This window comes from Nipponia nippon, unplaced genomic scaffold, assembly GCF_047370975.1.
Source record: "Nipponia nippon isolate SJK-2023a ecotype South Korea unplaced genomic scaffold, ASM4737097v1 scaffold_2, whole genome shotgun sequence".
Lineage (NCBI taxonomy): Eukaryota > Metazoa > Chordata > Aves > Pelecaniformes > Threskiornithidae > Nipponia > Nipponia nippon.
Genome location: NW_028262336.1, coordinates 55,755,527 through 55,782,943, shown reverse-complemented (window position 1 = coordinate 55,782,943; position 27,417 = coordinate 55,755,527). Strand labels below are relative to the sequence as shown.

The 27,417-nt window shown below is 42.0% G+C and overlaps 1 protein-coding gene and 1 long non-coding RNA gene across 7 annotated transcripts in view; one reads left to right on the top strand and one right to left on the bottom strand.

Moving 5' to 3' along the window:
- Window positions 1–249: 249 nt before the first annotated feature.
- LOC104009832 (arylsulfatase D) overlaps window positions 250–27,417 on the bottom strand; it is a 28,911-nt gene continuing 1,743 nt past the window's right edge. The window contains exons 1-12 of one of the 6 annotated variants that reach the window (XM_087756466.1): window positions 26,253–26,651; window positions 26,021–26,127; window positions 23,294–23,361; window positions 22,281–22,421; window positions 21,437–21,558; window positions 20,404–20,526; window positions 18,498–18,921; window positions 17,385–17,521; window positions 15,456–15,590; window positions 12,248–12,410; window positions 11,296–11,417; window positions 250–4,694 (exon numbers count right to left, since the gene is read on the bottom strand). In XM_087756466.1, the coding sequence (XP_087612592.1) occupies window positions 4,324–4,694; window positions 11,296–11,417; window positions 12,248–12,410; window positions 15,456–15,590; window positions 17,385–17,521; window positions 18,498–18,921; window positions 20,404–20,526; window positions 21,437–21,558; window positions 22,281–22,421; window positions 23,294–23,346 (1,791 nt within the window). In that variant the 5' untranslated portion in view covers window positions 23,347–23,361; window positions 26,021–26,127; window positions 26,253–26,651 and the 3' untranslated portion in view covers window positions 250–4,323. Of the gene's footprint in view, window positions 4,695–10,195; window positions 10,443–11,295; window positions 11,418–12,247; window positions 12,411–15,455; window positions 15,591–17,384; window positions 17,522–18,497; window positions 18,922–20,403; window positions 20,527–21,436; window positions 21,559–22,280; window positions 22,422–23,293; window positions 23,362–26,020; window positions 26,128–26,252; window positions 26,652–27,417 lie in introns of those variants that run through there. The other 5 variants (XM_087756467.1, XM_009461861.2, XM_087756470.1 and 2 more) reach the window with 5 other exon arrangements.
- The window catches only part of LOC148055792 (uncharacterized), a 34,688-nt gene continuing 30,763 nt past the window's right edge, over window positions 23,493–27,417 (top strand). Inside the window, exon 1 of the long non-coding RNA XR_015704577.1 lies at window positions 23,493–23,610. This is a non-coding gene — a long non-coding RNA (uncharacterized LOC148055792). The remainder of the gene's footprint in view (window positions 23,611–27,417) is intronic.

The window sequence follows — 27,417 nt, the reverse complement described above, 5'->3', positions numbered from 1 at the left end:
GCATGTGATGGGTGGGTACCTGTTGTATGTTTTGCTTAGTTTAAAGACTTATTTATTTTTTTTAAACCTCCTTGAATTCTTCGTGTTTCCAAACCTTTCACTTACAGCTTTTAGACAAATGGCAGAACAGAACCAGAGTCATTTGGAACCTGTAATATCCCCATTTATCCCAGAAATGCGGGGTGGGGTTTTTTTTTATATACTTTTTTCTTGCTTTCAAAGTATCTTAGTAATGCAGTAGTACGGTAATTCAAAGAGAAACTATGTTTTTAATAAATTTGATTTTTACAGAGCTGTTTAGATGTAACATTATAATCAAAGCATTCTACAAAAATCCTCCAATATTTTATTCACACTATATATGTGTGTGTGTATTTTAACATACAGTCTGACAGTGAGCAAAAGTTTTTTGATATTTACTCCTCCTTTTTTGGTCATTTATTTAAATGCTTCTCAGATAGACTCAGAGTCCCCAGGAATTTCAAGCTGGATAAACTTTGAGCTCAAGTTGCTTTTCTCAGTTTATCTGTTACACAATTATTTTGCATCCTCTAAATGATGGGATCTTGTGATCCATGCGCTGGCGCTCCCTTGGGTCCCCAGCAGAGTGCAAAGCGACGTCTCTGGTATTTAAACACGGTGAAGTGAGGTCTCTTAGATGCTTACTGTCTCACTCCTGTGAGACTCGACAATTACTTTGTTGAGTCAGTCCAATGCAGCAATTCCAAATGTCATTTAATAACGATCCAACTATTTAGATGGAAGTCAGCTTCATACAACATGAACGTCAAACGTTTATACAGTTCAGCCACAGCTCTTTCAGTATAAACAAACTTCACCTGTTATGGAGTAACGCTTCCCTCTCTACGTGTCTATATTTAACCACGTGTAGGCACATTCTCCTATGGTTAACACTGGCTTGGAGATTTGCCAGTTGTCTCAGGTTTTCCCAATAGGCCATTTTACGTGGTGCTTGCTCCCTTGTATGAAGGGAAACACCGTGAGAAAAGAAGGGAGAAAGCATATAATTTAGCTTTTATTCTTATATATTTTGCAGAAGATCATTATAGATGATTTTTCAAGCAAACCTAGGTAACTGACTTAAGAGTTTATTTCTTTCAGTATTATTCAAATGCAAACAGTTTTTGTAATAGCTTTTTACTTATTGATGCATTTTATGTGGAAGTGTGCACCATGCCAACTCCTAAGTGCGATACTGGGTTCACCTGCTTTATGGAGCATATACATTTCCCAGGAGATCAAAACAATAGCTGGTGCAGAGCTTGCAGGCTCTGGCTAGATGTATACAGATGAAGAGATCAGCAACCACTCCATGGCTAGGATCTGCAGAAAACAGGTAAAATAATTTACCTCTTTTCCCAGCTTACCGCTGTCTCCTCAAAATTTACATCTTTTAAGATACCTTTAGCTTTAGACAGTGAAAGGAATTTAGGACTGAAAATAGTCTGTTTAGGGCATTCTTTCTTATCTCTCCCTCCGCAGTGTTTTTCTTTGAAGTGATGTAAATTCTATTCAGTGATTTCCTATTACTTTGTTCTCCTGTCACCTACAGATTACCTCTGTGCCCACTCTTCCTCCCTCCCTGCATGGGGAGAGCCCATTTCCCTGTGCCTGCCTGAGGTCTCTTAACAGTTACTTGACAAAAGCCAGTTACTCTGTGCTGCCAGGCCTGTTTCCTCCCCCTCCTGCCCGACAGCCCCTCTGGCTTGCCACAGATGCCAGCCAAGAAGAAATTATCTGTGTTTGGATGTCAGGAAGGCAGCAGATAGATAAATTCACATGAGTTCTTAGTGTCTGACTCTATATGGCAGTTTAGCAAATTTACCTTTCAGAGGAGTGAGGTGTTGCACAAATGTTTAATGTTTACTTTTATATGGGGTGATTTTTTTTTTTTTTTTTCCTGTGAGGTGAAGGGCAGGCTTGCATGATGGCCATGGTATAAGCCAATCCAAATGCACTCTGCTCACGTTTCTAGCTCTTAGCCTGGCTTTAAACTTGGGTCGAAAGCATTCATGCTATGCTTGGAGATGGAGTTCAGGGTTTTTGCTGATGTACTGGGCTTCCCAGCCTGTCAGCAGGAGCTTGGACCTATGCTTACATGCTGCGTGGGTGCTTGAGCCCCTTCCCATCCCCTGGTAAGTGCTCTAATCATGGCCGCCTCTGTGACTGGGCACGTTCCTGTGTATAAGCGGAGTGGGGAGCGCAGTGAGGTGAACTGAGAAAAAGCTTATCCTCATGCTTAACTGCCAGTGTTGATGTTACTGAACTGACCAGCTTGACTCTAGAGAACAGCTTTTGGCTTCGTTCCCCACTGAGCAATAAGATTTCTCCTCCATCTCTGAATTGGACAAACTGGCTTTAAAATGGATGGTCTTTTATGCTCTTTTATTTCTGCATGAATCCAGGGAAATGCAGCTGCTCTGGTTTCAATCCCTGTCAGCCACAGAAAAATGTCAAATCTGACAAGTTCTTAGCATTTAAATCCACATCAGCATTGCTATCAAGCAGTAAGAACAAATGTATTTTTAGATACTTCTCTCAAGTCTGACGTTGATGTGTCCTATCGGTTCATTGTCAGATTAGCCCTTTGATTTATGTGGAATAATTTCCACGTAACTTGCTTGGTGACCTTTTAGAGGAAAGGTAAAACAGGCAATAACCTGAGGAAATGCCCGGTCAGCTTTTTGGAGACTTGTGTTCGGTGCTGCATCATGGTCACAACCTGTGCTGTTTAGAGCAAAATAATATAGCGACTTACCACACTGGTGACGCACCACATCGGGGGCGTAAGTCAGGACCTTGCCTGAAAACACTGCGAAAGGCGCATAGCCCGGGCACATGCTCGCTTTTGTTGCGAGGCTGGCGAAAGGGCTGGGATTTGCTGTTGCCGCTCGGGAGGTGCGCGGGCTGCGGTGGGCCTTCTCATCTCCTCCCGTTTCTAAACGGCAAAAAAGTGACACACGGACAACCTTGGTACTGAGGAGAGCTGCACTGGTGTGGTTCTGCAAGGCAGCTCGCTTTAAGGAAACAAGCCAGCTGAAGCACCTGCTTTGCTGCTCTTACTGGCCCTTGTTACTTTTAAAATCTTGGTGACTTTTAGCTGTGTGGTAGGAGTGAATACACAGTGTCCAGGAAGGCTCAGAAGTTTGAATCTGAGCCTCTGGCACACAATCTACTTTTTTTGAAGCAGAAAATGCAGGAACCTCCGCTTAAAAATCGGATTTGACACAAAAACCCTGCAAGAGCATGGCTAGGATTATATATTGAGAGATGAATTCATTTAACCTGAGGGCAGCAGGAGAGGATTAGATATTTTTAATTCCTTCCCTTTCCCTAATGACTGTACAGAGTGCTGACACTTGGAGAAGATGACCTGTACGCTGAAGTGATTAGCATGTGCAGTGAATTTTTTAACACCTCTTACTGAAAACAAAATGCTGGCTCACAAAACAAAGCACATTTTTCATGGGGCATAATAGCAGTCTTACGAAATCAGGAGCATTATCACTGAAGTGGGGCATGCAGCTTATGAATTGGTCTCGCAGATCATGAAATTTGGGACCTATCTTGTCGAGGCAGCTGGGTGATGATTTTCAGTGCTCTCGCAAGTAAGATCATTTAACAACGTGGAAAATGTATGTCAGTAGGAATTGCTGTGGTTTAGCATTTCAGAATAGCTAGATACTTCGCTGCTGAACTTGGGATGATAACTTTAGCTACCTAATTTTTAAAACATACTTGTCAGTTCAGTTTTTCCTGGGAATTCTTACATGATAGATAAATGAATGTACAGATGAGTCAAAAAATTGCTGTAAATTAGTAGGTGTTTATTTCTTAAAGGCCAATGTGATTTGGTATGTTTCCAAATTAAATGTGCAATTGTGCTTTTAAACACAGGACATTTTTTTCATTAAAAAGATAAGGCCTGAATAGAGATCCTCTCTTGGGCTCAGTCTGGTGCCTTAATGAGGATATTACCTGTACAAACAGCTGCAATTAAAGTTTGCTCTCTTATTGTTCATAATTTATTTGAATTTAAAATCAGTAAGGAAAGAAATTTTGTTTCATTTATTTGGGTATTTGATCCAGAATTACGCACTTGAGGGATAGATTATACAGGTGACCCATAGGTGGGATATGTTTGAAGCATTTTCAGTTTTTTTTAAACTATAGGCTTATTGAAAATCTGCTATTTTCTTTCAGTTATTCCAGTGTAATTTGACCTGTATCTCTCTATGACTGTAGTCACATGACTGTGAAAACTGTTACCTTTTTTAAGCTAACTGTACTTTGATTTTGGTATTAAAGTATGCCATCAGCTTTGTTGTTTTCTTCATCACACCAACAGAATGGGAATGTGCCACAGCATGGCTGCAGCCATGGCTTCCATATATTATTGTAAGGAGACAGCTGTTGTGGGACTGGAGTCAGCGTCTTGCGATGCTCTTCTACAGCTTTTCCTATTCTCTTCGTTACAGTGTCGAACAAGGGCTCAGTATCAGCTGATAGAGGATCTGCCTCGGAAGGATCTTGCGAGAGATCAAACAGCAGCGGAGGGTCATGATGGGTTACACCATCCCCAAAACATGGGCAAATTCCTCTTCCAAAACAGGCCCCAGAGGCTTCTGGCTGGAATACTGGAGTAGCGTAATGAGCTTTCCATGTGGTGCCGCCTGCCACAGAAGAAGCACATTTGAACAGCTTAATGGCATCAGGAGTCAGGGGACGTCCCTGAAAGATTGGTTCATGTTTTACGTGACCTGCTTTGTCGTTCCTAGGGCAGGCTTATGTCGTGGTTGTCACATATGGGGAAAGGCTCTTTTGGGAGCTGGCAGGGATTCAGAATGTTTTCGTGGCTCATAGGCCCACCTGGGCTCTGGGTACATCCAGGGCCGTATACACTATGTGGATGGTTAGGTCTAATATTTTGGGTGCAGAGGGAGTCTCTGCCACTTTCTTGCATCCCTTTAAAACTCTACATGCCTCTTGGGGGGGAAAACAAGGAAGGTAGCCCCCAGTTTCTGGGTGGAGGTACTGGTAGGTGGTTCTTCTGTTGGCTCTGTACATCTGAGCCAAGAAGAGCACCTGGGCAGAAACTGATCACAGCCCATTTCCATGCTCACTTTCCAGCACGCTTTCAAATAGGGTGGTAATTGCAGGCCATGAAAACAGTAAAATCTGGAGTCTAGTTTTTAAGTTAACATGATGAAGGCAACTAGTTTGCAGCTTTAGAGCTTGTACTTTATCAAGATCTGGTACTGACTGCTGGGTAAGTGCAGGTCTGTAACTTTTAATGAAGAAATGATAAATGACTGGGACTAAATCTGAATGCAGTTCAACAGATTTTCCTTCTCTCTCCCTCCTCCTTTCTCCCCTATCCCTCACCCCACGTTTAGAAAGCACTACACTGAACTGGGAGGCAAGGATTGTGCCCAACAGGAAGAGAGCAATTAGATAGTATGAAAAAGGGAGAGAAGAAGAAAGGGGACATTCAACACTTGGAGCCACTTCTGCAATGCATTGAGCTGACAACTGCATTGTCCCTATATGGCATTTTCTTTTTGGTTCAATGGAATCAGCTGAACTTTCTTCCTTCTGTTGTCCCTGGAGCTGTTCTTCGTCACTGGGAGTCTGCAGTTTTATTTTTCTGTCTCTGTCGTGTCACTACTGCTAGAACATATTTTGTTAATAAATAAAATTTTAAAACCTCTTAAAAGGTGAGGGAGAACAAGTAACAGATATTAAGGCTCAGATAATCTTTTAGCTTAAAATCTCCAGTTGCTGGCTGGCTATGTATCTATCTATTTCCACCCCACAGTTTCCATGTCCTGCTAAGCTACACTTCTGCACTTCTGTGGAGGGATGATGTCTCAATGGTTCTTAAATGTTTTGGCATTATACATCTAGAAATGTTACAGATTTTAGATATCTCCATTTCTGAAATAGTGAGAGCAAGGATGCAGAAGGTGGATTTCTTAAAGGAAATGGGCCCATTTCCCGATGGCTTACGAAGGACAGGTATTCCTTAGCTCTGGTTGCGTGTGTGCTATGCTGCTGGCTGGGATGTGCTCCAGGTCCTTCTACTTTTCCCTGTCTTGTGACTAAAAGAGCATTTGTCTCATGACAAAAACGCAAGCATCCTCTGTCACGTCAGGGTTCCCCGAGCATGGGATCTGGGTCTTACGTCTGTTGGTCAGGTAGCATAGATACTTGTTAGAAGGAGTGAAATAAGTGCTCTCATGGCCATACGCATTTTTCTGATCAGCTGGCTCTAGTCAGAGTGCTATTGTGATATTGCTAAAATGACCATTTAATAGATAAATATGAGATGGACAGGTAGACTTCTCTAGCTATAGGTAGGAATTTATGTATGTGATCAGTTTTCAGAAAAAACAAAGTAGTCACTCTTTTCCATAAATAGTTGAGCTGAACTCCCCCTAACTTATACACTATAGGGCAGTTCAGAGAAGTGAGCGTAGAGTGAGGAGAATTGTTCTGATTCTGCAAAATTTTAACATCCACTTTTCACAGCTGCAAATAATTACTGGAGTTGCAGAGTGGGAGACAGCCAGGTCCTTTTTAGTTCATTCAGAAGGATACAGTGAGGCTGATTGTAATTAACCTGTCTTGGTGAGCTGAGTAGACAGCTGGGTTACAGAGGGATCCAAAAAAAAAAAAAAAAAAAGGTGGTAGAAATCAGTGCTGATGGAAGCAGCAGGGGTTTCAGTCATCTCCAAGAGGCAAAGAGGGATATGGAATTTGCTACTGAAGTAGCTCTGACAGAATGTGAAGGATGCGTGTGAATTTTAGAGCAACATGTTAATATAATATATCCAAGGGAAAGGAAACCTGCTTCTTCAATCCAAACATCTCTCAAACCCATCTGGTAACAATCAATCAGTTTAACGAGCAGAAATAAACGGACTGTCACTAATAAGCCTTATTGTGCTGTGGTAGAGGAAAGGACTGTCTAACATAGAGACAAAGGCTTCTTCTGGCTTCAGTGAAGGGCTTAATTGATGGGTCCTGCCTGGGTGACATCAAGACACAATGGCTTCATTTCTAGCCTGTCCAACAGATAGAAGTAAACAGACAATAAGTATGTAACACGAATGTGATATACTTGTAAATGAGCTAAAACAGACTCTAGAAAGTCTGTAATGGCAGTTGGAGCAAAGAATCAGAATTTCTGGCTTGGCTGAAAGTTGAGCCCCACAGTGATACTTGAGTAGCCAGTCTTTCAAATGCAGAACATTGCATTGTTTTCAACCCCCTTGCCATGAGTGGCTGTGGCTCAATGGGGAATGGCATGCATAGGAGATCTAGCTGTGTGTGTGGCTTCATAGGAACACAAAATACAGCTTGCATCTGCGTATTTCATCTGTGTTTATGTTACAGGTAGGGTGGCCTATTAGAAATTGATCTGTAGAGCAGAACAGTTATTGATGGCTTGACATCCATGCTGTGTTTGTCTGGGGGCGTTTTGCTGGGGGCTAACTCTTCTCTGGTCCCAACTACACGTCGTCTTCTAGTGATTAGAGCATACTAGGTATGATCCCGTAGCCTATTTTACACTTTGATTTTATCTAAAGTCACGACCTCTAAGCCCATTCCACAACTCAACCCAAAGCACAATGAGTGGGTATGCTCAAGAGGGGTTTGCTTCAAAAGCACACTTCTGGTCTGAATGGAAATTGTAATGTAGCCACACCTTACGCAGCCTAGGAGAAGAGGTGAAAGCTAGGTGAGGAGAAGAGCAGTCCTTTAACCTGAAAAGCAATTCTTCAAACGCATCCCTTGATGGAGTATGTATTTGGCCTTTCACTAGGGAAGTGTGGCGTGACTCTTCTAGCAGGAATTTTCTCCAGGAGTCACTGCAGTCAGACAAAGCTCTCTCTGCCCAGAAACTTTCTCTGCCCAGAAAAAATATGTATTACAAAGAAATGAAGAGAGATTGCAAAGAAAAGCAATGGATTTAGAAGCATAGGAGATTTGAGTTTCTGACTGCTGTTTTGCTTTAGGTAATGCGAACAGCTGAATGGGCTCAGAGTTAGGTGTGATCAAGCCTGGAGCTACTGGCAGTTCTGGTGTGGGGCCGGCTTGGCACCAGCCTGTGTCAGGTGAACTGGTCTCTCACCTCTTGAGGGGCAGCTTTAAAAGCTGTGCTCTCATTGTCAGTCTCTAACTCCCTGGTCTGCTGAGTATTGGACACAAGGGGAGAGAGATTCCAAGCGGTGACTCTGGTGTTTCTGCCAGGCGTAGGCTGCTGCGGGCTCCATGCACAACAGCACAGGGCTCCCTGGGCACGGCCATGCTCCGCTGGTGTGTCTTGGCTCAAACCTCAGGCCTGGAGCTCAGAGTGGGGCTCAGGTGGGCACCAGCGGTGACAACGCTTTGGAAATGAAGCCCCTGCACAGGGCAGGGCCCGGCGAGGGCTCCTGGCGCCGTGAGCCCGGCTGGGCCCGAGGCTGCCCCCCACGCCTCCCGGGGGAGCCGGGGCAGCAGCCCTCAGCCCGCGGGGGCCTGGCCACGCTCCCTCTGCACGCCCACAGACGTGGGTGGCTTTGCATACAGGGCACCTCCGGATGTGAAAATGAAAAGCGGAGCAGCTAGCTGCGCCGAAGCGCCAGGGAGATTTAATTGTTTCATTTTTTACAGCCGCCCCGTCTCAAGCATTAATTCGCGTCTGATGGCGCCCTGCCGCCCCTCGAGCGCGGGCGCTGCTGCCGCCTGCGGGCAGCGAGGCGGCGGTTGCGGCGGTTGGCGGTGCCGCGCTGCCCCCTGGCGGCGCCTTCCCCTGCCGGCTCCGCTCCGCCGGCTGAGGGGAGGGCGGCCCAGGCGCGGCTCTGCGCCCCAAAGCCGGGCCTCCCGCCTGCCCCCCGGTGCGAGGGGACGGCGAGGCCGGGGGGAGCGGTGTGTTCGGGGGGGTGGATGCTGCACAACACCACGCCTGCAGCGTTCCCCTGCCAGGCATTTCCCTCCATTGCTGGCCTAAGCGGTCAGCACTTACCAGGTAAGGAGCACTCCAGTCCCTTCTCCACTGTTTTTTCTGTATTTTAATCATGTCAATCTTGTTTCATAGCCATGGGGGTATCAGGTCAGCCAGACCCCCAGCTCAGGGGAAGCAGCAAGGCAGAGTGAGCTGCCGAGAGCAGGCCCACCTGCTTGCAGCTGCCCCGAGCACCGGCTCTTCAGCAGTGCTGCCCAACTGCGGCAGCCCGGTAGGGTTGTGAAGGCCTTACCACTCAGCTACAAGGCAGAACAGCAGCAGTGGCTGCTGTTTTTTGGGTTTTTTTGTTTGTTTGTTTGTTTTTTAAATAAACAATCCCTTTCCTAGTTCTTAGACAAAAATATTATCAGCATCTTCTCTCCAGAGAAAATAGAGAATGAGGATTCCCAAGAGGAAAAAAAAAAAAAAAAAATCAAAACAAACCCAAAACCCAACCCTTCCCTGAAGGGCTTGAAGATGCTCCACTCCGTGGAAGAACCAGACTTATGAAACACCCTTGTACTTAGAATTTTCTACCATACAGCTGCTTGAGCAGCGTCTGGGTTAGTTTGGATCTCACCCTGAAGGTATTAGCTCCTCAAGTACTGTATGGCTTGTATAGCTTACACATTTTTCCTTTAATGGCGTATCCAGGTTTATCTTTGGGGATTAAGAACCTAAAAATAAAATTCCACCACAGCACCTGGCATCACATCCTCACATTTAGTCCTTAGTCCCTTTCCTCCATGTTTCCTGTCAGCCGAGCGCAGTGACTTCCTGCCCGGAGCCATGCTTCTGTCAAACGTGGTGTGACAAGGGCAGGGACCTCAAGGTTAAACTGGCAGCATGACTAAAACTTTGGTGTTGCAACTCTGGTATGTATTTATTCATGCCAACAAGACAGACAGCGAAGTTAGCCATTATCCTGATATTCTTGTGTGTGTATTTAGGGGAACAGAGAAGCCCTTTTTGAAATATTTGGAAGTACAAGTTTTGTAGTCTTCAGGTTTTCACTGAGCAAGTAGATTCTTGGCTTGATACTATCTATAATTGATACTGTCATTGTATCAGAAGATATCATACAGAAAATGTAAATAGGCATTAGAAAGATCGCCCAGTTAACACTGTGACTTAAGAAGGATTTCCTCCAGGAGTCCCTCCTGGGCTGCCTAAGGTTCTCTCATCCCACGGTCAGCACTCAAAGCGCTCTTCGAACAGCCAGCTCCTTGTCAACATACCAGCTGAATGTGAACAGCTGCTGATGGTGGAATGCCTCAGCATTTGTAACCATTATCTAATTGCAGTCTCTCAAGAACTCCGTAATTCCTCTCTCACTTCACAGATAAGGAAAGCAAAACAAAAATTAAAGGGGCTCATTCAAGTTTCTAAAGGATGGGAAGATGCATAGGCATAGCCTACTGCATTTCTCCAGCTGTGCAGAATGAAGGAGAAAAAAAAAAAAGAGAGAGTACAGCATCACCACAAATTAATCAACTTTACACTTGCTGTCACATCATCCAGTCACAGAAGGTGCAATTCATCCCAACTGGCTTTAATATGAGGGTGATTTTTATATCTGATATGGTCAGTCTCAGCTCCCTTGTTAGTCAGTGGAGAGAAACAGGCCTGACTGATCTAGCCCAGATGTGCTAATCAGAAGGAGGTGAATCACACCCTGTAAACATCTGCATCTCTTCAGTGACTATAGAACAACAAGCCCAGATCCAGGCACCTGTGTTTGGTCACACCGATGCCATCCTCCATTCTGAGCAGGAATAAGGACACAGCCACCAGTCACTGGTCCATTCTCTTTTACACTGTAATGGAGGGTGACATCAGCAAAGATCGGGTGCTTGTTGAAAGCTCAGGAAAGCATTACAGCTGCAGTCAGCTTGCCTAATGCCACAGCTGAAAAATGAAACAAATAAGATAGGGCTATTGAAAAAAACCAAACTACTGCTTAAGATAAAGACCTTAGGTGAGCAGTTCCTTTTTCTTCAACCTTACATTAAAGCTGATCCCAAATGCTTTTGCAGCAAAAGCGACAGAAACACTGCAACGACAGGGAGATTCTTGAAGCTATGCTACCCAGGAAGTGAAACTTCATCTCAGGCAAGGGAGGACAGCTAACAACGAAGCCATTCTGCACCTTGCAGAAGAAGCGAGCATTTGAGGTAATAAACTTACCCCAGATATATGTACATATGTTTTTACGTGATACTCTATTGGAAGCTAGGGGTCATTACATCATCTCTGATATGCAGGAGGGGTGTGTTTATACTCACTGTCCTTTTGGTGCCACCGCACTGCATGCAGAAACACACCGCAGTAGTGAAACATGAACTCATGCTCGGAGTGCTGAACTGTCCCCCGCAGCAAAGGCAGCAAGGTGCGCCCGTCAATTACCCTGATGGAGAGGACGGGAGTCACCAGACTGTTTAAGAATTTCAATCTGCAGCTGGAGCGTGAGCAGTAGTCACTCCCCATGTATGCAGCATTAGGATTTCAAGTGTAATTTCTAAACCAAGCTACTGCTTAGCTAATGAGCCCTGAGATTTTTAATTGTGTGGATGGGTGGAGACCAGTGATTAGCAGTTACTAGCATTTTTTGCAATTACAGCTAGTTCACACATCCTGCCTGAGGAGGTAAGTCACCATTACTGTAATTTCCCTGGGAGTTAGTGATAACCATAGTGAAGGCATGGTTCACAGCTTTTAATTTTGCTCCCTGAGATGGAAGTCACTGATAGCTCTGTGAGCTCAAGGCTTCATAAAAAAAAAATAAAAAATTGACTAACAGTTGGTTTAGTTACACCCTGCCAGTACTTTTATGCTTTTTGCTCAAATGTCTCAGCCACCCATGCTTTCTTGTGTTCTTTAGAGGAGTCTAACATAGATGCTACAAATTGTTTGCTATCGAGGAAGCTATTTCTCCAGTACTGGCAGCCAAATGCAGGCCATGTGCCATTCGCTCCACCTTCCCTACTCATGAAGAACCAGGCTTCCCAGTCTTGGAAAGGGCCTGTCCTAGTACTCTAACAGGACCAACCAGCTTTGTGAATATCCGCATCTGCAGACAGGATGGGGAAAGCTACACAGAAAGCAAGCTAGAGAATTGCCTGGTTAAGAAACAAACAGAATTTAACCTGTAGCTGTTAGGATGCATGACACATATAGTCAGCATCTATCTAAACCAAGAAAGGGGAGCAAATATGGTTTATGTAGCCACCTTTGTACCTGTCCTGAGGCACTGCCCCTCCAGCGAGGTGAACCACTGTTGGGAAAATGTCCATAAGGCTTGTCAGTTCATTGATAACTCTCCCTGCAGGCAACACTCCTGGCCATCTAACTATTCCTGGGACACGGATCCCTCCTTCCCAGCCTCCCATTCCTTTTCCACCTGTTAGAGGAGAGAAAAAAGTACCAAGAAAAGATAAAATAATGGAAGATATTAGACATTTATTATGGATATATAATAAAAGCTTTTAAAACTTTCAGAATATTAAAAATAACTTTAATGAAAACACACTAAATCCTGGAGAACACTAGAATGACTACAGTGCAAATTCCATTCTTCAAAAATAAGTATTATTAACCTCTCTATTTTACACTGCTTTCTTGGGTGGCACATATGGCAACTCAATACTAAGCAGTATTTTTGGCAGAAGAGGAACAATTCCACCCTTTGACACCTGGCAAGACGTTCTGACCAATAATCTTAATTGAATGTCATGTCTGAGAATAATCTCCACACTTCCTAATAATACACACAAGAAAAAAGTCTGTTATTAATAAAAAGCAAAATCTGACTTGGAGTCTATGAGAGGTTGCAGCCCCACTTGGTACCTGAGGAAGAAGGATTAACGCAGGGCAAGCTTGGTTGTCAGACAGTTCACAATCAAAGGCAGCAGGAACATTACAAAATGATTTGCAGTCCTGGAGAGCAGTGAGGGGAATTAGGATAACATGTGATTGCCCTCCAGGAGTTTACAGTCCCAGGGATGCTCTGAGGTGGTCGCAAATGAAAGAGAGTGGAACCTGTACAGCAAATAGGGGAGTACTCTGAATATGTTGCAGTGATGAAGACTTTCCACCTACATTTCTGTTGAAGTTGTCTTGAGGTAATCCAAAGAGTCTTTCTTAACTTGGTTTCTCTTGCATTCCTCTAGTTCCACCATGCAATTGGCTCTCTTGTAAGTCAAAATATTGCTTTGAATAGCATTTCAAAGTGAGAACCATTCATTAATTACAGATATGAATTACAGATGTCAAGGATGGGGATATTAATGAAACAATGTGGTTTAAAGCCAGAACTCCAAGTTGAGGGTCCAGTTAGGAAAAAAAAAATTGCAAAAAGCTCAGGTACCTATATGACCTTTGCTCTGTTATTCCTCCTATCAAGGGCAGAAATGACAAGTCATTGCTGGAAAGTGTTGTAGGAAAATTGGCAAACAAAACTTGAAATGGGCTTATTAGCTCAGGTGATAAATCAACAGCTGAATGGTCGTTTATACTAGCCTCCTGCTTTGCTAAGTAATGCCAGACTTTGCTATGGAGGAGGTGTGCGCATAGTTACAGCTGAGAGGCAAGGCTCCCAGAGCTTGGTTTTAAACGCTGACAAGGTGGCATGATGGTTTATAAACAGGGCAAGTCCAGCTGCTTGTGCAATAACCTTTGTGCTATGTAAGATAACGGTATCTCATGCTGTGTTATTTGCCAGTGGCTGTTCTCATTATTCATATGGATGGCTTATTTATCTTCTTGGTTTTAATATCCTGTTAGCAATATGAGCAGTGAGTTCTACAGATATTTATGAATTAAACTAAATTTTTTAATCTTTTTTGAGTCATTGCTAGTTAGTTTCACTGGGATGTCCTCTGTTCTGCTGTATGTGGACATAAATGGGAATGCCTTTCTGTTATTAATGTCTAAACTGATATTCTGTCTCCTCTTGTCTTCTCTCTAAGCAGGCATTTCATCATTGTCCTCTCGTACTAAAATCTCTGTCTAATCACATTCACCTTTCCTCTCCAGACTTCCCTGTTACAAATATACTTGTGTTAGGCTAGTAGACATGGACTCCCTAGGTTAGGTTCTGAGCTATTCAAGTGAGCCCACTGGCCTTTTTGCATCTGTTGCTGGTATGGAAACTTTGTATCCAGACCTGCAGGCTAATTTAGCATTTAGGACTGTTCCTGGATGAGATCCCAGGTGTATCAAACATGGCTTGTGTGGCTCATCAAGTAACTTACTACTAGACAATGTGCATTTTGATGCTGAGCAAGATCAAGGCACCCACATCTTCTTCTGTAGGAAAATAAGTGATGGGAGCAGTTTTCAGGCTTCATTATACAATAAGTTCCAAGCTGCCCAAGCTGTCACAGTGGCTTTTTGAGCTCGGCAGTCCAGAGGGAGCACATGCAAGAGATACCACAGATCTTCATTTCCACTGAGCTTTTGATACTGTGTTGCAAGCCAGTCACAAAAAGAGAGTCTAGATGAAACATCTGTATGATAGATGAGAAACTGGGAAAGTATAGCAAGAAAATAGTCATCATGATATCTGCCAGTGTTGACACAGATAATTGTCTAATGTGAAAAATAGAAAGATGTTTCAAGTGAGACTCCAAACAGTGTGTTCTGGATCTGCGTCAGGGGAGGTTCAGGTTGGACGTTAGGAAAAGGTTCTTCACTGAGAGGGTGGTCGGTCACTGGAACAGGCTCCCCAGGGGAAGTAGTCACAGCACCAAGCCTGTCAGAGTTCAAGGAGCATCTGGGCAACGCTCTTAGTCCTATGGTTTAGCTTTAGGTAGTCCTGCGAGGAACAGGGAGTTGGACTCGATGATCCTTATGGGTCCCTTCTAACTTGAGGAATTCTATGGTTCTATGATGCTAGAACATTTTCAAGTAGTGATTTGAGTTATGCATTAGGTAATAGGCTTACAATACTTAAAGACAACATGGAACTAGAAGGGGTACAAGCATACCGGGGTCTAAAGAAAGGATGAACAAGGCGGGACATAACAGCATTGAAATACATTACAACCTTGCAACAACAGGCTGTTGCAAGGAGGAAAGGAAGAGTCTCTTCTCTGTAGATTGGTGGATAGGGCAAGATCTGTTGCTTAAACTGCAGCAAGGAAATCCATGGTAGGTACCAGGAAAAAACATCCAGTAGCATAGACAATGGAAACTGGATTATCTGGGAAATCACTGAAGGTCTTTAAGAACAGGTTAGACAATATAGCTGTCAGGAGTAGCTTTGGTGAAAGTGATCCTGTCTGGGGGCTGAAAGATGAATAGCTGATGCCCTTAATTTACTCCAGCCCTACAATCCAAAATCATCATCCCAGTTTAGTAAATACAGTCTATCTAAATGTATTTTATCCTGTCATTTTCTTTTTAAGAGGAAGTCTCATGCATGTGCACAGTACCAAAACTTTACCTTTATAGATCCCATTCCATCCACCCAACTGAGCATTTCCTCTGTGAGCCTCCAAGAATCCTCCGTGATCAGATGCAAAATAAATGAATGTGGTATTCTTCAAGCCTTCTTTGTCAATAACATCCAGAAGCCTGCCTATAAACAAAGCAAAAAATCATAATTATGTCTGGAGATGCAGTCAGACTTTTTAGGCCTTGACTCAAAATTCAGTGAAGATCAAGTCTTTCCGTTTACCTGAATGAGTTCTGTTATGAGCTACCACAAGCAATGCAAAAAGACAATGCAAAAAGACAGACATAATAAGAGCCCAATGGAAAGCTGCTGAATGTGTCCAAAATTCGTTTGTGGTGTCTATAAAAACAGGAAAATTAAAAAAAAATTGGAAAATAGTTTAAATGAATGATCCTTTTATGCAAGCTACTCAGAATACTCTGTCCACTTTATGCTGTGAATTCTCTGAGTCAAGGATTGTCTCCATTGTGTAGCCTCAGGCATCTTGGAAAGCTTAAGTAATAGTGCTGCCTAGGTTCCTAATCATAGAAAACTGCTGTGTCTCACCAGGAACCGAACAGGAACCCTGAGATCAGGCTGCACACTGTCAACCAAAATCTTCTCCTGATGTCAGTGGGAAAACTCCACAGAGTGCAATTCAAACCTAAATTCGTAAGGAATGTTTTTGGTACTGATAGCATCAAATGTTTATACAGAATATGATTTATCTTTGATTGCTTATCCTCATTACCTATTGCATCAAACACATTCACCAAGAATAGCTTCCATAGCTACAGAAGCACCAGCAAAAGCTGAAGTATGCAAAGAAAAAGCATAAGCTAGTGATTGCCTCTTTTGCTCAATCTCTTAACCTTTACAGACTTCCTGTGTCTCCTTGGTCAAACTACTTATTGACCTTACCTAAAAATAGACACCTGCCCCCAAAAAGAGTTTAGATTGAGTCTAGGCATCTTGGTTCTGAATTAGACCCCAAATCTCTTTCTTAGCTGTCCAACCCTGGAAACTTCTGTCCTCACTGGCTGCCATCCTGTTTGGCCTATACAAGGCACGTTCCTTACACCATCAGACTTCTGCTATCCAGCTGTGCTTGCGTAGCTGTGCCTGAAGGTGACTGGTGCCAAAAATCTGCAAGATGAGCATGGCAGAGTCCTCTGATTCAACTGGATCTCACAGAAGTTCTCAGCCTGCCCATCAGAAGCAATGGGGCTCCCCTCAAAATATAATTTTGTAAACATGGTTATTGGAGGAAAAAAGGGTTCAGGGACTGAATCTTGGCCTAGACAGGAGATGAATACTTTGTCAATAGGGTCTTCACTTTTGGCTAAATACAAACAGGAGCTATCTCCCTCCCTCCCACTGAAGCAGAAGGCAACTACTAAGTAAGGCTTTGAACTAAGTGAGTCTTCACGATATACTGACTTCACACAATTTATTAAGTGAAACTCCGTAGCTTTTTAACTTGGCCTTTTGGCTAGGAAGGAGTTCTGGTTTCTGCTCCAATGATTATTCTTCAATAAAAACAAACAAGTACACAAACCAACCACCGTATAAAGTCATATTCAGCAGCAGCACCACTTATATCTTCTGAGACTAGACAGAGCTGGAGAAATGTCATACATTTTGATTAACCACATGATCAAGCACATATTTGATTATTTGACTGCATTTAACACTGCAGCACAGAAGGTGTCAATTAAAAAAATAAAAAGAACAAATCCTCACAAGAAAAGTTTAGGCTTTCACCTTAAGAAAAAAAGAGGTGTGGTAATGGAATGGCAATTGCTGGAGCTAACTGTGTATTCAAGACAAGTCCACTGATTTTTGTAATATGCACAAAGGGAGTTCTGTGACCACCCCTTTAATTTCTTTTCCACATATTGAAATAAATTAAGGATTTTCTTCAAGATGAGCACTTACCCACCATCCAGTCCATCTCCTCTACATTATCTCCGTATAGACCATGTCTGCTTCTTCCCCGAAACTTCTCTGTGGTAACGAGAGGGGTGTGGACATGTAAAAGGGAAACAAAGAGAAGAAACGGTCTATGCTTGTTTCTGAAATAAAAGAAAACAGTAGTCATTTCTCTGCAAACTGTCACTCAGCCCAAAATATAACAGTGACATGGTAGTGACTATCTCAATAAAAATTATTAGTGGGGTCTAAAATAATTTTTGGTTCTGTATTAAGACCAAAATAGTAATGGGTCCTTTCTTTTTCTGGTTCCAAACTAGGCATGCGTAGCACATTAAATAAATAACTAGGAAAGTTCACAGCCAAAAGACTGACACACTCTCAGAGGCAAGGAGAACAGGACTCGCTTGTGTAAAATTAACATGGATGTCACTGAGCATCTGAGACACCCTCACGGAAGAGGCAGATATGACACTGCACCTGCAGAGGAACCATATCCCTTTAACATCAGGCCAGGCAGGATGTCCTAGGAACCTGAGATTATCTATGCTCAAAGTTTTACAGAAGAGATTTATGTTACCCCCAATTTCCCTTAAAAAAACCCTGACAGAAATAGTATAATCTTATTCAGGATATGCCCAGACTTGACCCATGAATACTTTTAAAGTGGCTTGTTCAATGCCAGTTGAGGCTATTGATAGTATTGTAAATGAAGAACATCCTTGGAGAACAAAACAAAACTCACTGTCACCCTCCTGTTTGTAAAATATTAACTTCATATGACACTTTCTATGACAGTCCATTCATCAGGCTAAGATAATTTTTCCGTTCATACTAGCAGAAGGCCCAATCCTTGGCCAGGACCCCTTTGTATTAGGTGAACAAAACATAAACACAAAAAAATAATCTTCCTTTTCCTGAGGAGCTGACAAGCTATGCATAAGACAAAGGACAGCAGTTGGATGCTGACGGGTAGGGCGATGCCAGAAAACAACAAATTACTGGCCAGCATCAGGATGGGTAGGTCAGCATGCCAGCTGCCTAACCTAGTGCTGTATGACACAATGCTCACATTGTTTTTAAAAACCCTTAAAATGTGGTACAGCTTCTGTTGGTTACCTTTCAATGAATGAAACTGCCTCCTTCAGCATATTAGAAGTAGTTTTTTCTAGGTTCATCGGTTGTTCAGTGATATCATGGTTTCTCATCAGGATACAGTTCCAGTACTTGGTGAAACCATAGCTGGAGTACCAAGAGATGAAATACAGGAGACCACAGATGGCCAGACATATGATTATTTTCCATTTTACTGAGAATAAGTTGGCAAGTTTTCCAATCAAAAGAGTAAGCACTGCAAGGATGATCATCTGTGTGTAAAGCCAATATGTATCTTGCAAAGACTTGGCCAGTTCGGGGTCATTTGTGCCTTGACACTCATTCAAAAGGGTAAAAGGCATGCCGTAAAAATAATCAAAGCCATGATTTAAAGGATGGTGGCAGTGATCACGGTGGGATTTGCAGTTCACACCCATATGCCACTTCCCTGAAAATATAAAACAAAGATCTTAAATCCGACATCATTACTCTTGGGAGTGTCTACTTGTATTTCTGATATCTAATTTCTAATTTCTTAACTCCTCAGTTAAAGTGCAGCCAAGGGAGGAGCTGGTGTGGAACGGGGACAGACTCTCAGGGAGCAGTTGTGAGTTGGCACTTTATCTGCCTAAAACAGCTGGTTTTCCTCACCTATCTGTTAAAATTCCATGTAGGGCTTATTATTTTTCACATGATAAAGTAGCCATTCGTTAATGGGTAGCCTGATGGGGAGAAACTGGAGAAACCCTTGTGCCAAAAGAAACAGCTAAGTGCAAAAATATGAACTAATTTACACACAAGTTCCATGTGACCTTCACAGTCCAAGAACAAATTTCAGGAAGAAGGTGTACATATTGGCTCTATGTGTCTATATTCATCCTAAAGTGAGTAGCAAAAATAGGCCATTTCAATTACCCAGTACAATTGGACGTGAGAGAATATCATACGCTGATAATGAACCTTAATGAAGTCATATTACAGAGCAGTGTAATTATCCTGACATTGAAGGACAAACAGTCTATAACCACGGACTTAGGGGCTATTAGCTAGACAAATAACTTCTGAGAACTGCTGACCAGCTCTGTGCTCATGTATATGAATGTTGTTTACTGTATAAGCTATAGCAGACTGCAGTGAGCTAGGGAAAGTTCACCCCTTTGCACAGGCATGTGTGAAGTCAGTACATCGCTAAGACTCACTTCAACTTAGGAACTAAATGACACCTCGGTGCGCTGGAGCCGAGCAGAGGTGTGAAAATCTGTGATTACAATTAAGCACATGACACCTTTGACTACATCAAAAAGAGTTGAAGAGTTTAAAAATGAGAGATGCTTGAAAGACACAGCCTTTAATTGCTGTTCAGGCAAAATTAGCAAAGAGTTAATAGGATTTTCTTTTTTGGATGTGTATTCTGATCCAAAACCCACTGAAGTCAATAGGACTCTTTCACCTTTTTAGTAGAGTTTCTTTTTGCAGAAAATAAGGTACTTCTAGAGTCTTAACTGTAATAATAAGCAGGATCCATAAATAACAAAAATCTAGCCATCAGATATAATTAAGACCACTGTGGTGCCTTAGTACTGACTGGCAGACAACATTTTTCTGCTCGAATAAATCAGTGAATATCTCTATTGGTTCTTCCTAAAGCAATCTGTGCTGGGCAAAAAAGATTCTTTCCTTTGCATTTACTTCTGTTTGCAGTCTACATCTATGTATTCCATACATCCTCATTTTGGATTTATCAGATACGCTGTGCTGACATAGGGGCTTGTGGATGGCATTCTCTAAACCCTGCTGATTTTGAAACTTATGCATACAAGAAACTCTGGTTTAACTGATCCTAGACATTTTGGCAAAGAAAAATATTTACAGAAGCAGCCTCATTTGAATAACAAGCAATGAAAAGGTGGCAAGTTGCTATGTCTCATACCTATAAGTGCTGTAGAATAACCTTGCTGGTGCAGTATTCTGGCAAAAGTAGTTTCATTTGGTGGGAGCCCACCAGAACACCCATTCCAAAAGAGAACCTGCCGCTGAGTGCCTGATGCCATGCCTAGAGAGGAATGAGAGTCTTTAAAATAAAACAAGCCATATTTCAGATTTTCAGTCTTCTCAGATTGTTCTTTCTAATGAATGAGACTCAGTTGCCTAAGCCTAGTGCCTTTTTATAAGCCATTTAGTATGCCCTGGCATATTCTGATTGACGCCCTAGAATAACGTCTCTTCCAAGTCCCATGTCATTATCTGCTATTCCAATGCAGATGCCTCAGCTATGCTGGGTGTCTACAAATGGCACTAAGGTGCCTATGTTTGGACATTAGGCAACATCTTACAACAAAACTTCTATCAAAATATAATGTTAAAAAAAGAAAAGGGGGGGGAGAAAATAAGTTTTATATAGAACAAAAGGCTTACAGAGTCAGGGGTACACACTTCTGAAATGTACAGTTCATGATTACATTTCTCCTTCAGCAAGTCAGAACCACATCAGAGGAGCTACACTGATTATTACTGCCATATGCAGTGGCCTAAGTTTTCTGTCGTGAATTTACGTGGCTGAAGTAAATCTGTTTTAAAATGTTACTGTTGAGAACTATTCCACAGTCTGACACATTTCACTATGAAAAAGATTACCAGGATATTCAAAATATTACACTTAATATAATCTTAATACCACTGAAGATACAGCATTTGCACAATTTTCTTCTTCATGTTTCTACGTCTGGGTGGTTTGTGCTGTTTGGATCCATTTCTGTGTTATCATTTAGCCACATTAAATGTGCTTTATGTGGGGATTTTCCCATAGAAATCAATTGCTAAATCCAGTTGTCTTTATTTTTGCCCATCTCGCTGAGACCCCAAATCCTTAGATTAACTCGTCTTTGAAATGGTTTATTTAAGGAGATTTTTAATAGCAATAATGGCTAGACAGACTGCAGTGAACCGTTAGAGAGAGGCCCAACCTGATCTGATGGGGTATCTGCCAGTCAGGAAAGCTGCTCTGCTTGGAGTACAGACAGCAGCTGCAGCAATGTGCTGAGTAAGTCTCACTCCTTCCTTTGCCAGGCCATCAATGTTAGGGGTCCTAAACATAAAAATACCATCTCTGATAAAAACATATTACACAGAAGTTCATGGTATCCTGCTCCTCCTAGTTTTGTTGAGGACATCACCGTCAAATTTATAAAACTCTCTGTTTACCTACAACTCAACTAGGAAAGCTCTGTGTTATATATTTTTTTGGATACCTTGACTCCTTAGAAATGAATTTTCCATGATAAATTTGGTTTTATTAATAACTAAAAAGAAAAAAAATATAGAAAAGGTATTTCAGGTCTATCCCATATCAAAACCTCACGCAGCATAGTGAAAAAGATTCCACTAATAGATACAGGACAACACAATTTCCAGGACTATAATAGGCTAGAGTAAACACAGGATATATATACAATCATTAGTTATTAGCTGATATTAAATCCTAATCTCGGTCCTTGACATTTCAACCCTGGAGTTGTGGAAACTTATAAATTATACACATGCCTGACAATTACAATGCATGGACACATTTGTAAAATTCTGACTGTATATACTGAAAATTAGAAGTCCAATAAAGTTGCTCAAGCATGCCTGTATAATTATTACTCAGTAGGAATTACTGTAGAACGTTTATTTTGTACATGGTTTGAAAAGAAGTGTATCTAGATAAAACAACGCATTAATAATCAATTTTCTAGTACTGTTACCAGTGGTTTTTTCCACTGAAATTCACCAGGAAGGGATAATTTATTTCACAGAATACATTCTTACCTTATTGTATCATTGCCATAGCAACCCACATCTCCAACACCAAGATCATCAGCCAATATCAGTAAAAAATTGGGTTTTGAAGGATTTGATACACAGGTTCTTGGAAAGAAGCATAAAATTAGCCAAACGTTTAGGCAGCTCCTGAAATTAAAAGTAATACGGTAATATTATAAAAACACTTGTAAGCTTTACAACAGACTTTAAACTATCATTCTTAAAGTTCTATGAGGCCTCAGTATAGATGCAAACAGCTACCAAATACTGCCAGCAGATGGAGCTCCTGAATATTTACAAAAGTTCTTGAGTTTTCTAGAACCAGTAATATTTTTTTTAATTCACACAGGAATTTTGTGTGTGCATTTCTTGATTGAGATTTGCATTGATCTCAGCAGATGTTTACAGTAGGATGAGTGGTTGGATGCTTGCAAGCCTCCCGAGGCAGCCCTTGTGCAGGGGTGTAGGACACTCCTGTTAAGGCTCCTGGAATGAGTGGGACAGGAGCATGGAGGAGGTTGGTGTGGAGCCACGCTGGTTATGATTGCAATGCCTTGACTATTGCATCCACTGCACCCAGTGCTACACACTGCATCTGGAAAGTGCTCCTTCAAGGTTGCAGCAATGGGCTTAACTTCCTACAAGACCCTAAGAATATCTCAGCACATCTTAGTTGCTCAAGGTGTTTGCAAGAGGCACCTTACAGATGTTCACCTGAAGTAAAATACATATGCTAGAACATATCTCCTGACTGCTAGTTCATTAATAGATACTGCAATATGATAAATGCATAGTAAATGTACTACACCATATATTATATACACTCCTAAACCTCCATGTCCTATAGAAGTAGGATGAAAGGCCTTGAAAGACCAATAGTTCTAAACCTGTATTAACTGCTTTCAGATTCAAAACGAGTTTCTAAAATAAATATATAAATAAATGAGAGAACTGTTTAAATTTTCTTAAGCACAACATATAAAAACCAGAAAAGACCCTCAGTGAAAGTCTTTTCTTACCATTGTTTTCCCTGGTAAACTTCATCACTTCCCCATCTATGAAACAGGTACATAGTTGGTTAGAAATTCTGGTAGAAAAAGAAAAAAATAACAAAAAAAAAAATCAGAGCCCTGTAGCTCTGGTGATCTTGTCTGTGAGGTTGGTCATTAACTGCCCTGCATTGCCACAATCATACTGGCACTGCCTGAGGCTGGCTACAACAGAGGTGGACTGAACTACTAGGGCTTGATTACGCAGGCCCCACATTCCTGAACGTGTGCTTGCAGAACCCTGTTGAACTGACACCACAAGGCAGAAGGGGCACTTCTGAGGCCAGGTAAGGTCGGATAGCACAGCATGCAGTTTTGCAAGATCTGTCCTGTTCCCAGCTGCCAATAACTTCAGGGTTAAGTTCACTGAGAGTAACATCTTCACCATTTTACAAACAGGAGGTAATGATAAGTAAAACTAGTATCTCACTCTTTACGTAACCTCAAATTATCTTTAAGTTCCAGGAAAATAATCTAATCCTTACTGTGAGTTTTGAAATGACAAAAAATGCCTCAAAGAAAAGCCATCCTGGAAAGTGATATTGCAGTGTAATTCTTAGGGAAGGCACTATAATATTCCTAGGTTTGGATGCTATCTAGTATGTTCAAGGAGGTGTTTCTGTCTGAATGTTACTAAGAACTGTCCAGAAACATAAATATCATTATGGTTATTTCCTTAAAGGACTTCAAAGCTTAATGTCATTTATAAATTTAACAAGCCAGTTTTTCTACCTGCCAATTCTATGAACTCACCCTGGACTTTAAAAACCTAGAAATAACCCTTCAGTTTCTAAATACTTATTTTTGTCTGGCAAGGCAAATTTTATGAGTGGAAGCAATTTCCTATGCTTGCTGAAATAGGGAGCACAACTAGTCACTTTGTCCAAAGAATGGCTTGGGAAACACACTCCTTTTCCTTGTCAATGGCCACAGACTAAAGGATCTGCAGAAAACGTTGCACTGGAACCGTGCAGGCAGTCATGCAGAAGTACTTGATAAACCGGCTCCACAGGGACTGGCATATGCTTATCTTCATGCGGTACGCTGAAGTAAATTAGAGATGACATGCATTCCTTCACCGTGAAAAGAGATAAAAATCTGAAATATCCCATCCCTGCGCAATCCCTACTTTTCCACGTTTCTTTCTATTTCAAACCAGTACAAAGGCAAAGATGTTGTCAGCTCTATTAAGGAACAGATTGAAGCTAAGAAGAACATTTACTTTCTATAACACCTAAAAGCACATTTGTTAACATAAAGTCACTTCTAAACACAGAGAACTGAAAAGTTCCACCTTGACTAATGAAAGAGATGTACGTTTTGTTTGTTTGGTTGGTTTTCCCCCCAAAATCAGCATGTTCTCAAGTGGGAAAAAAATAGCATTTTCTGAGAACTTTTTTCTGCCTTTTCGGTACAGAAGAGTGTTACAGTTACCTTGAATGCCTGAGGAATACTAAACTGGCCAGAGCAGAGTATAATCCTGCCCTATGCATTTCAAAGAATGAGTCATAGGATAAAAAAATTGTAGATGCTGTTATTCTGATCAGGAAAATAGTACCAGAAGAGTCAGAACCTGGTGTCCATTGACGATTTTTCCAAGTAACATCCAGGTGCTTGTTTGGCTATGGCTGAGACAATATGGAAAATAAAAAGGAAAAAAAAAAAAAAAAAGCTTGATCTCTTTTAGATGTGGAATTTTCCATAGGGTTGATGATGCTTCCACCTCTGTATTGGCAAGATCCTGAAAGATAGTACCAAGAGCCCATCCTCCCCGCCCACTGGCTGAGTCGGAGATTAACAGGGAAGCTGCAAGATCCCTCTGACCCAATGCACTGGCTGTTTGAAGCAGGACCTTGCCGCGAATGCAAATGCCAGAAGCCTAATATCATGCTTTAAAAAACAGGCTGTATTAATGTGAAGCAAAGGACTCACTACTCGGAGCTCAAATCTTTTATTTGTATGCTAGTGGTGCCTCAGAATCAGAGCCTGGCAGCAGTTCCCCCAAAGCCCCAGTGAACTCTAGCCCCATAGGACAGAGCTGAGGTGACGATTAGGCAAGTGCACGAAAGCATTAACCTGCAAGAAGGAAGAACTGGTTCTTATCTATAATGGGAACACCTTTATGGTGCTTTAACAATGGAGGCAGAGCTCTGCCTTCCCAGCAACTGGTAGCAGTGTTGCGTTTAAAGGGCTCGGGGTATGAGATTAAGCCAAAACTATTGCAATGAAAATGTTCTCAGCCTATGCCGAGTATGTGAGGGTTGTCACAGCCCTTGTGAGCTGTAGTGGAACAAAGGAACCAGACAGATCTGGACATCTAAGAAATCCCTTGATTTCCTGCAGGCATTGATAAGCTTTCCAAGCTGGTACAACAGCTCTGCTACCTTCCGCTTTCTCCCCACAGGTTCATGCAGCACAGCCAGCTGGTGATGGCAGGTACCTTGGTATTTAGACAGAGACTTTGTACAGCCCCTCAGGAAAGCTGTGAATTTCAAACCAGGGAGGTGCAGTGGTGGTATTAAAAGATATTTGGGTCTTAATGCCACTGGTAGTGGCGTGATTAAAATTAGTGCTTCCTGATTTACGGCAAGCCATTTTTGGAACACTAATCTTACTAAAGGATGAGAAGAAATAGCAAACTTGTTTAAAAAAAAAAAAAAAAAGAAAAAACACAACAATTTAAATATGCATATTCACCTTTTTCTGTTAGGGGCCAATTCCTTCTGAAAGCAGAGCTTGCACTGACATCACTAGGAGTGTCATGAACCCAGTACTGGGCCCTAGGGCTTGTCCAGTTTCCTTAGCTGTTAAATAAAAAACTGACTTAATCCATAAATCTAACATCAGCCTCTAGTAAGTCAGTATGCCACAATAAATGATCAAGACTAATAAAAAAGGCCAACCCCTTTTAACAATGTGGAAAACAAACCCTTGTCTCAATTTTTCTTCTTACTCCGAAATCCCTCTTGCTCCTTGGTGTGCTGAGCAGTCCTAATCCTTTAAGAAGTGCGTGGGAGGACATGGGCTGGGACTTGCTCTTTTTCCTCTTACTCTCCCTTCCCCCAGTCTCCAGCACAAAAACCGCCTGGGATCCCCGCCAGCAACCGCCAGCAAACTGGAACTGCCGTGCAGGCTTTACATGAATTCCAGGGAGTACAAAGTCCTTATTCTTGAACTACTGGCACAACATGGCTACTGCCTTTGCTAGATTCCCTATCCAGTTAATTCTTTGCAGATTTGTATAAAGCCTGTCACTGCTCTATTTCAGTGCCTCAAAAGAGATGCTATAAATAATAACAACACAGCACTCTGAGCCCTGGGGTTTTGTTTCTCCCACCCTACTTTTCCAGCCTCCCAGGCAGGATAACAGGACTAGCTTGTCCTCCCCCTTTTCTTCTGTCATGTTGTCTTCTCTTCTTCGTTGAATTTTCAGGAAAGGTGGACCTACCTGTGCTGAAGATATTAATTGCACTTTCTTCCCCCACCCCCAAGAACTGAAAGTTTAGTATTGCCCTACCCCACCCCTTCTTTCAGAACTTATCTGTTCTAATACACTTTACCCTTCAAAAGGTCTCAAGCAATTACGTAGAGCTCTCATCTATTCGTTTGTTGACATTTCAGTTCTCCAAGTTACTTGAATACAGTGAATGCTGAATTTAACACTGCATTCTAGAGAAGTCAGTAGGAGTCAGTGAGGTGGAAAGATGAAGCAGCTTAAACTATCAGATTTGTAGAATACATAGCAGGGATAATCGTGGTTGGAAGCAGGTTTTTTATTTGTTGACCTCCTTGCACTTATGACTATACTCAGTTATTTTTATAAGATACAAGTTTATAAGATACAAGTTTTCAAATTGGGATACTTTTACTCATACCTATAGATATGACTATACTACTTATTTTGTATGACTACTTAACAGCTTGTGATGCCTCTAGTGCAAAGATTTCTCTCGAAAAAATTATATTTCTCAAAAATCACGTCATGCCTTGGGAAAGATGGATCTTTAAAAGTTGCCAATAACATAAGTATTAATTTCCACCTGTCTTTGGTCCAAATTATGACTAAACTTTTCTTTCAGCCTTTCCAGACTGTT